The sequence below is a fragment of the Nothobranchius furzeri genome, chromosome 6 (assembly GCF_043380555.1).
Source record: "Nothobranchius furzeri strain GRZ-AD chromosome 6, NfurGRZ-RIMD1, whole genome shotgun sequence".
Lineage (NCBI taxonomy): Eukaryota > Metazoa > Chordata > Actinopteri > Cyprinodontiformes > Nothobranchiidae > Nothobranchius > Nothobranchius furzeri.
Genome location: NC_091746.1, coordinates 3165555 through 3176492, shown reverse-complemented (window position 1 = coordinate 3176492; position 10938 = coordinate 3165555). Strand labels below are relative to the sequence as shown.

Here is a 10938-nt window from a genome sequence, read left to right as displayed (position 1 = left end):
TGCACGAAGCACAATTTCAGATCATTCTGGGTTCATTTGTGTGAAAACAAGGTCCAATCAGGCTGAAACGTTACAAGAAGGTAGAATCTATTGAGTTGTAAGTGATCTGAACGTTTCATGATGATCGCACATTCCTATAGGGGGTCAAACCATGTCCCAAAGGTCACCGGGCCTGGTGTCACTTTAAAGAAGTAGTCCAGTTACACATTAGTGGGCTTATAACTTGGCTTCTGAATGTCCTAGAGAGATCAGGTTTGTTTTATTGTACTCCAATCAACAGCCCCTACAACCACAAAAAGGAATGGAGTCATTAGCACTTATGGTTTTTAAATGGCATCCAGAATTATGGTGCACGAAGCACAATTTCACATCATTCTGGGTTCATTTGTGTGAAAACAAGGTCCAATCAGGCTGAAACGTTACAAGAAGGTAGAATCTATTGAGTTGTAAGTGATCTGAACGTTTCATGATGATCGCACATTCCTATAGGGTGTCAAACCATGTCCCAAAGGTCACCGGGCCTGGTGTCACTTTAAAGAAGTAGTCCAGTTACACCTTTGTGGGCTTATAACTTGGCTTCTGAATATCCTAGAGAGGTCAGGTTTGTTTTAGAGTACTCCAATTAACAGCCCCCATTACCACAAAAAGGAATGCAGTCATTAGCACTTATGGTTTTTAAATGGCACCAAGAATTATGTTGCACGAAGCACAATTTCACATCATTCTGGGTCCATTTGTGTGAAAACAAGGTCCAATCAGGCTGAAACGTTACAAGAAGGTAGAATCTATTGAGTTGTAAGTGATCTGAACATTTCATGATGATCGCACATTCCTATAGGGGGTAAAACCATGTCCCAAAGGTCACCAGGCCTGGTGTCACTTTAAAGAAGTAGTCCAGTTACACATTTGTGGGCTTATAAATTGGCTTCATAATGTCCTAGAGAGATCAGGTTTGTTTTAGTGTACTCCAATCAACAGCCCCTACAACCACAAAAAGGAATGGAGTCATTAGCACTTATGGTTTTTAAATGGCACCCAGAAATATGTTGCACGAAGCACAATTTCAGATCATTCTGGGTTCATTTGTGTGAAAACAAGGTCCAATCAGGCTGAAACGTTACAAGAAGGTAGAATCTATTGAGTTGTAAGTGATATGAACGTTTCATGATGATCGCACATTCCTATAGGGGGTCAAACCATGTCCCAAAGGTCACCGGGCCTGGTGTCACTTTAAAGAAGTAGTCCAGTTACACATTAGTGGGCTTATAACTTGGCTTCTGAATTTCCTAGAGAGATCAGGTTTGTTTTAGTGTACTCCAATCAACAGCCCCTACAACCACAAAAAGGATTGGAGTCATTAGCACTTATGGTTTTTAAATGGCACCCAGAATTATGTTGCACGAAGCACAATTTCAGATCATTCTGGGTTCATTTGTGTGAAAACAAGGTCCAATCAGGCTGAAACGTTACAAGAAGGTAGAATCTATTGAGTTGTAAGTGATCTGAACGTTTCATGATGATCGCACATTCCTATAGAGGGTCAAACCATGTCCCAAAGGTCACCGGGCCTGGTGTCACTTTAAAGAAGTAGTCCAGTTACACATTAGTGGGCTTATAACTTGGCTTCTGAATGTCCTAGAGAGATCAGGTTTGTTTTAGTGTACTCCAATCAACAGCCCCTACAACCACAAAAATGAATGGAGTCATTAACACTTATGGTTTTTAAATGGCACCCAGAATTATGTTGCACGAAGCACAATTTCACATCATTCTGGGTTCATTTGTGTGAAAACAAGGTCCAATCAGGCTGAAACGTTACAAGAAGGTAGAATCTATTGAGTTGTAAGTGATCTGAACGTTTCATGATGATCGCACATTCCTATAGGGGGTCAAACCATGTCCCAAAGGTCACCGGGCCTGGTGTCACTTTAAAGAAGTAGTCCAGTTACACCTTTGTGGGCTTATAACTTGGCTTCTGAATATCCTAGAGAGGTCAGGTTTGTTTTAGAGTACTCCAATTAACAGCCCCCATTACCACAAAAAGGAATGCAGTCATTAGCACTTATGGTTTTTAAATGGCACCCAGAATTATGTTGCACGAAGCACAATTTCACATCATTCTGGGTTCATTTGTGTGAAAACAAGGTCCAATCAGGCTGAAACGTTACAAGAAGGCAGAATGTGTTGAGTTGTAAGTGATCTGAACGTTTCATGATGATCGCACATTCCTATAGGGGGTCAAACCATGTCCCAAAGGTCACCGGGCCTGACGTCACTTTAAAGAAGTAGTCCAGTTACACCTTTGCGGGCTTATAACTTGGCCTCTGAATGTACTAGAGAGATCAGGTTTGTTTTAATGTACTCCAATCAACAGCCCCTACAACCACAAAAAGGAATGGAGTCATTAGCACTTATGGTTTGTAAATGGCACCCAGAATTATGTTGCACGAAGCACAATTTCACATCATTCTGGGTCCATTTGTGTGAAAACAAGGTCCAGTCAGGCTGAAACGTTACAAGAAGGTAGAATCTATTGAGTTGTAAGTGATCTGAACGTTTCATCATGATCGCACATTCCTATAGGGGGTAAAACCATGTCCCAAAGGTCACCAGGCCTGGTGTCACTTTAAAGAAGTAGTCCAGTTACACATTTGTGGGCTTATAACTTGGCTTCTGCATGTCCTAGAGAGATCAGGTTTGTTTTAGTGTACTCCAATAAACAGCCCCTACAACCACAAAAAGGAATGGCGTCATTAGCACTTATGGTTTGTAAATGGCACCCAGAATTATGTTGCACGAAGCACAATTTCACATCATTCTGGGTCCATTTGTGTGAAAACAAGGTCCAATCAGGCTGAAACGTTACAAGAAGGTAGAATCTATTGAGTTGTAAGTGATCTGAACGTTTCATGATGATCGCACATTCCTATAGGGGGTCAAACCATGTCCCAAAGGTCACCGGGCCTGGTGTCACTTTAAAGAAGTAGTCCAGTTACACCTTTGTGGGCTTATAACTTGGCTTCTGAATATCCTAGAGAGGTCAGGTTTGTTTTAGAGTACTCCAATTAACAGCCCCCATTACCACAAAAAGGAATGCAGTCATTAGCACTTATGGTTTTTAAATGGCACCCAGAATTATGTTGCACGAAGCACAATTTCACATCATTCTGGGTTCATTTGTGTGAAAACAAGGTCCAATCAGGCTGAAACGTTACAAGAAGGCAGAATGTGTTGAGTTGTAAGTGATCTGAACGTTTCATGATGATCGCACATTCCTATAGGGGGTCAAACCATGTCCCAAAGGTCACCGGGCCTGGCGTCACTTTAAAGAAGTAGTCCAGTTACACCTTTGCGGGCTTATAACTTGGCCTCTGAATGTACTAGAGAGGTCAGGTTTGTTTTAATGTACTCCAATCAACAGCCCCTACAACCACAAAAAGAAATGGAGTCATTAGCACTTATGGTTTGTAAATGGCACCCAGAATTATGTTGCACGAAGCACAATTTCACATCATTCTGGGTCCATTTGTGTGAAAACAAGGTCCAGTCAGGCTGAAACGTTACAAGAAGGTAGAATCTATTGAGTTGTAAGTGATCTGAACGTTTCATCATGATCGCACATTCCTATAGGGGGTAAAACCATGTCCCAAAGGTCACCAGGCCTGGTGTCACTTTAAAGAAGTAGTCCAGTTACACATTTGTGGGCTTATAACTTGGCTTCTGCATGTCCTAGAGAGATCAGGTTTGTTTTAGTGTACTCCAATAAACAGCCCCTACAACCACAAAAAGGAATGGCGTCATTAGCACTTATGGTTTGTAAATGGCACCCAGAATTATGTTGCACGAAGCACAATTTCACATCATTCTGGGTCCATTTGTGTGAAAACAAGGTCCAATCAGGCTGAAACGTTACAAGAAGGTAGAATCTATTGAGTTGTAAGTGATCTGAACATTTCATGATGATCGCACATTCCTATAGGGGGTAAAACCATGTCCCAAAGGTCACCAGGCCTGGTGTCACTTTAAAGAAGTAGTCCAGTTACACATTTGTGGGCTTATAACTTGGCTTCTGAATGTCCTAGAGAGATCAGGTTTGTTTTAGTGTACTCCAATCAACAGTTCCGACAACCACAAAAAGGAATGGAGTCATTAGCACTTATGGTTTTTAAATGGCACCCAGAATTATGTTGCACGAAGCACAATTTCAGAACATTCTGGGTTCATTTGTGTGAAAACAAGGTCCAATCAGGCTGAAACGTTACAAGAAGGTAGAATCTATTGAGTTGTAAGTGATCTGAACGTTTCATGATGATCGCACATTCCTATAGTGGGTCAAACCATGTCCCAAAGGTCACCGGGCCTGGTGTCACTTTAAAGAAGTAGTCCAGTTACACCTTTGTGGGCTTATAACTTGGCTTCTGAATATCCTAGAGAGGTCAGGTTTGTTTTAGAGTACTCCAATTAACAGCCCCCATTACCACAAAAAGGAATGGAGTCATTAGCACTTATGCTTTTTAAATGGCACCCAGAATTATGTTGCACGAAGCACAATTTCATATCATTCTGGGTTCATTTGTGTGAAAACAAGGTCCAATCAAGCTGAAACGTTACAAGAAGGTAGAATCTATTGAGTTGTAAGTGATCTGAACGTTTCATGATGATCGCACATTCCTAGAGGGGGTCAAACCATGTCCCAAAGGTCACCGGGCCTGGTGTAGTTTTAAAGAAGTAGTCCAGTTACACCTTTGTGGGCTTATAACTTGGCCTCTGAATGTCCTAGAGAGATCAGGTTTGTTTTAATGTACTCCAATCAACAGCCCCTACAACCACAAAATGGAATGGAGTCATTAGCACTTATGGTTTGTAAATGGTACCCAGAATTATGTTGCACGAAGCACAATTTCACATCATTCTGGGTTCATTTGTGTGAAAACAAGGTCCAATCAGGCTGAAACGTTACAAGAAGGCAGAATGTATTGAGTTGTAAGTGATCTGAACGTTTCATGATGATCGCACATTCCTATAGGGGGTAAAACCATGTCCCAAAGGTCACCGGGCCTGGCGTCACTTTAAAGAAGTAGTCCAGTTACACCTTTGTGGGCTTATAACTTGGCCTCTGAATGTACTAGAGAGATCGGGTTTGTTTTAATGTACTCCAATCAACAGCCCCTACAACCACAAAAAGGAATGGAGTCATTAGCACTTATGGTTTGTAAATAGCACCCAGAATTATGTTGCACGAAGCACAATTTCACATCATTCTGGGTCCATTTGTGTGAAAACAAGGTCCAGTCAGGCTGAAACGTTACAAGAAGGGAGAATCTATTGAGTTGTAAGTGATCTGAACGTTTCATGATGATCGCACATTCCTATAGGGGGTCAAACCATGTCCCAAAGGTCACCAGGCATTGGTGTCACTTTAAAGAAGTAGTCCAGTTACACATTTGTGGGCTTATAACTTGGCTTCTGAATATCCTAGAGAGGTAAGGTTTGTTTTAGAGTACTCCAATCAACAGCCCCCATTACCCCAAAAAGGAATGGAGTCATTAGCACTTATGGTTTTTAAATGGCACCCAGAATTATGTTGCACGAAGCACAGTTTCACATCATTCTGGGTTCATTTGTGTGAAAACAAGGTCCAATCAGGCAACAACGTTACAGGAAGGTAGAATCTATTGAGTTGTAAGTGATCTGAACGTTTCATGATGATAGCACTTTCCTAAGGGGGTCAAACCATGTCCCAAAGGTCACCGGATCTGGTGTCAATTTAAAGTAGTCCAGGAACACATTTGTGGGCTTATAACTTGGCCTCTGAATGTCCTAGAGAGATCAGATTTGTTTTAATGTACTCCAATCAACAGCCCCTACAACCACAAAAAGGAATGGAGTCATTAGCACTTATGGTTTGTAAATGGCACCCAGAATTATGTTGCACGAAGCACAATTTCACATCATTGTAACGTGAGGAAATATGAGTTTTCTGTCACAATGGTGGTGTTGGACTCAGCTGGGTCATAGCTGGGTCGCTGAGAACTTTCACCCACAGATTAAGACCTGAACGCCAGCGAGTCTGGGAGGAAACCATAACATCTGCCACCTGCAGTCTACCAGAAGATGTGTTTACATGAGTTGTACCCAGACCAAGTCAAAACATAAAGTTTAAACTTCTTTTTCTTGATTTTAATGTTAAAATATCCATTATCATTTTGCTCATCATAAATGTGTTTAATCAAATGAATGACTAGTATGCTTTGGGGTAATTATAATGGATTAATGAATCCACACTTAAGTAGATAATGTTGAATGTGTGGTACTGACCTTCACACTCAAGCACAAACATTCACACACATCCACACACACCTGCTCACAGTAAACTCCAGACACATTTGATGACGCACGTTTGCTTTGAGAAGAGAAAGGTTTTTGGTAAGTTTTCAGTCTTTTGATAGCAGTTCGTGTTGGACAACGAGAGAGAACAGACCTGAAAACCAAAGGGGGGGCAGAGCCTGTTGGCTCGTTCTTCCCCCCTTTCACGCTGTTTCTGCCAAGCCAGGCAGAATAGCTGAATCGCGACTTCTAACGAAGACTCATTACCGAGTCTTTTGATTTCTGAGTGAATTAACTTAAGAAAGCGCATCGATAAAACGCTCTACCATCCACGTGTACCGAGGGCAACTCAGGACCGGTTCCGTTCGACACCTATGTCTCCTGTCAGCCGCCGGTGTCATCTGGATGAACCACAACATCCTCCACGGCCCGGATCCGAAAGAGGGTCCACAAGAGTTCGGTGAGACAGAGCACGGTTTTAGCGTTTGATGCAGTTCTCTGATAAGACCTAAGTTTATCCAAACCATCACTTCACTCAGACACCTGTTTCTTCTTGAAGCAAAATCAGACTCACACACGCATTCATGTCACAACATTCTCAATCTTCATAAATTCACCAGAAGGTCTATTTGAGCAAGAACAGCATATAAACTGTTAAAAGATTGTCCCACAAAGTTGCCAATGTGATTGTTATTTCCTGTTTGTCAATTTTCAAAATCATTAGTTTAATTTGAAGAATTAAAACTTTTAATCCTTCAAACTTGTTTCCTCATTGAACTGAAACACAGACACTCAGATATTATCGGCAGTTTATGGATGAAAACAACCTTTGAGTCTTCTGAACAATATAAAATTTGGTTATTGATTTATTAAAATTAATATTCCGAATTAATACGTAGCATGGTTTCTCTTTCATAAAAGAGCATAAATCCATAACGCTACATTTAATGGCGAGCGTATCCAGTCTTCTATATCTGCGATATGTCTGATTTCTTACATCTAAAAGCTACAAACAACGCTTTTCTCTGTGTTTCACTTTGATGTCTTATTTTGAACTTAACCGGAAATTGGTCCGCTCACTAAATTCTCCGAACCTCAGAACCGAGACTACATTCTCGGACACCTTTCGTCTCAGTGTGTTGACACTGTGGGCGAGTTATTGTGGAAAATATCTCCATTGCATGGGCGACTTATAGAAACGGAATCTGAACGGAATGCCCGTAGGCACCTACTGTTGCTTGATTGCACGGTAAACGTCGTAAGCCGGGTTATGGCCGTCACGCGTTACTGCATTCAGATTGCGTACGCTTTTTAAAGTCCGTATTACAAGCGGGGCGAGATGCCTACTTGTTAATCGGGAAAGTTTGAGTCTGGTCGCTACAGACAAAGAACGCTAGACCTGGCCGGAGAGCTAAGCTAGCACCACAGTTAGACAAAAAGGGAACGCGTCCCGTTAGATTGTCATACCATTTCTGACACAGTCAGTCTGTGTCCTCACAAAACCCGCATTGGCGGTGGTTCTTGTAAATCGCTACGGTGTGTAGAATCTACATTTTGCTACGTTTGTCCGTCTGATAGTATCTCGGCAGCGTAGGGTTTATTATTTTTTTTTGTTATTTTTATTTTGGACCGGTGATCGGGTCGGCTTTCACAGCCTCCGTTGCTCGGTTCCATGCCTTTTTCTTCCATCTTGTGAAGTTGTGTGTATTCATTTCTCTATCAACAATTCCTTGTTTTACCCTGTGTCATAAAGTTAAGTAGGCTACGGACAGTCCTTGTTTGTGTGAGACATATTAAGGAATCTGCCCGGAGTTTTACGTCGGCTCAGAAGGTAAAAACGCGAGTTGCTCTGAACTTAATGGGAGATGGACGAGACACGACAAAATCTTTCTTGCACTGTTACACCTGGTGTAAGGTTCTCTGACGTTCTGCTTCCAGAACATGCCATGACGCAGGAGACTGTTCACCGGCCGAGCATCGCTGGTCCCTCCGCCCGCCCGAACGGGCCCGTTTTAGGCGGGTGCCACCGGTCCGGAGCAGTGGGGACTAGTGGCTGCGGTTCGGTGCCAGCTGCACTGGGTCGGAGGTGGTTCTGGTCTGCAATTCATGACGTGAATTCAAACAACATGCTGTTTGCGGTCACAACACTTTTTCTTTACTTTTATTTCTTCCAGGGGGTCAAAAACCCACCATCAACATCAAGGTTTGAAATAAACAACACTTTCTCTGCTGCTTTTAAGATGAATAAATCTCTTGAGCCTATGGTTAACCTCTCTGACAAACAGGTTGTGCTTAACCCTTTGTTTCCTAATGCTTCTCCTCTGTCATCCATGTTAAAGGCTGACCATCTCTCCAGCATGGGTGTGAAATCTTCAGGCTGTGACCCACCGCTTCAGTCAGAGGTCTGTTTTACTCGTCAGTCCGCCTCATGCACAAACCAGCTTCTTTATCGGGGCGTGATGGAAAAGTCAGCCGCCGTGAAACACTTGTGGTCTCCGGACGGAGCTACCATGCCATTTAAGGGGTTTGTGCCCGGACATCTTGACCTTTATGTGAATGACCTTGTCACTTTTCAGTTTGTGACCTCTGCTAATACGGTGGCCAATTCTTTTCTCCTTTCACAGGGGTGTGACTTAGTCTCGGGCCTCTGTGCTCTCTTTCCTGTGATTTCTCTTACAGGTGACCACGACGACACAGAAAACCCTGCGGTTTCCAGCAGTCCTGTGGTCAGTGGCGATATTAAAGGTGGCTCGGTGGTTGCTGCGCACACCTCTCTCACGGGCTCGGGAAGGCAACCCGGCCCGGGAGGTGTAGGTGCGTGCAGTGATGCTCTGCTCGGGGCCCCTCCTGACAAAGGGGGGGTGCTGAGTGGCTCTGAGTTTTCCGTTGCGGACTTCAACCGGTTCGGGGGAACGCCTCCTCCGAGCGGGCGGGTCATTGCAGAAATCGACACTGACCTTCCACCAATTCGGCTGACAACATTGACCTCCGACCCGGAGTTAGGTGCTGCACCTTCTACGGGGCGGAGTTCTAGTCAGTCTGTAGATACTCTGGTTAAACCGGGTTTTTCTGATTCTGTGTGGGAACCTCCATCATTCTTGGGTATAAAGTATTCTTGGCTTCAGTTTTCAGGACAGACCATGTTCCCAAAGCTAGCATCATGTCTGTATCTGATTCTAAACATGGCTAGGTTGGCTTTGACACCCGTGACACAACCATCCTTGGATCACTCCTTTTCAGAACCTCCAAGTCCAACACCTCCAGGTCTTTGGACATCTGAACACCTACTCTTTCAGCACGATTCAGGTGACAATGTGCATCTTCTTGGTAATAGAGCTTTTAAGAGCTTAAGAACTGTTCTTTGTTATGCTTCTCCTGTCTCACAGACACGGCATACGTTTGAGAAACAAAAGGGGGGTGGGGAGCCTCCTCCCGCTTTGCGAGCATCATTTTCGCATTTCCAGTTCACTACTATTTCTGATCACAACAAAGTCGCCTCCGTTAAGCTGCAACACAACTTTGAGCAGGTAAAATCAGGTTCTGATCTAACAGCTAAACCATCAGCTTCGCTCCAGTTCCAAACGGAACCCTCAGGTAAATTCAAACAAGTTTCCCTGTGGGTTCGTAACACAAGATACAAACAGTTTGATAACCAAATCGCTTATGAGCCTGCTCCCACAGATACGTCCAAACTCGTGTCTCTGTGGGTCCGCAATACCAGATTCAAAACTCTATTCTGACCGACTCTATTCTGACCGGATTCTTTTCCACTGACTGGTGGACCGTTACAAATTCTCTCGTTTGTGGGATGAATTTTTAACAAATGTGATATCCTTTGGGTTTTTTTTTTCAGGTTACCTGCCTCCAGCCAGGGTCCTGTTACTAACTCACATCTTTAGGGATTACTAACCTACTGATTTACATTTTTAGAACTGATTTACATCTCTATCTTTTTATTAGTGCTTTGTGTAGCATGATTATATTTGATTACAAAGTTAATTTTATTTTGTTACTATTTCCCTTAAAGGGCCACAAGCCAATTTGCCCTTCATTTTCATGATTATTTCCTTTATATATATGCCTTTAATTAATGCAGCCTGCTGAGTTGCACATATCAGTTAGGATTTACTTTCTTTTATTTGTGTTTTCCCTGCATCACGTTTTTACATGACACGTAGAACAGGGTGCAGTACATTTCTTCTTTAGATAATTCACAAAAGGCACCCACATTTTCCCAGAGGCACCCATAGATAGGTTTTGATTGAGTTCTTTGTTTTGCATCAAATGCTATCTATCGTGTGGGCTGTCTCACTTTGTCTCCTTCTCCGAGCTCGTATGGACTACATCCCATCAGAGGGGTCGTCTTCACCAGCCTTCAACTGGTTTCCTGTCGCATGGGGCTTCGGTCGTGGTTCGAGATGGGTCGAGGTCTGCGCTGGACTTCGCCTGGACTACGCCTGGGGAATACATCACCTGCCCAGCTCCGTGTGGTACACGAGCTGCTTATCCTTTGCATACCTTTGCATTATTGCTGATGAAAATTAACTGCTATTGAAATAGCTCTGCTTTCAAGATTCCCTAAGTGGATTACTTTACAATGATTGCAACAGT

General features: G+C 43.0%; 1 protein-coding gene across 1 annotated transcript; it reads left to right on the top strand.

The window, feature by feature from the left end:
* Positions 1 to 6420: 6420 nt before the first annotated feature.
* Positions 6421 to 9824, top strand: LOC139070499 (uncharacterized). Its single transcript, XM_070552847.1, has 2 exons — positions 6421 to 9633; positions 9714 to 9824. The coding sequence occupies exons 1-2, from the start codon at positions 8193 to 8195 to the stop codon at positions 9728 to 9730; spliced, it is 1458 nt and encodes a 485-aa protein (XP_070408948.1). The 5' UTR covers positions 6421 to 8192; the 3' UTR covers positions 9731 to 9824.
* Positions 9825 to 10938: the final 1114 nt, after the last annotated feature.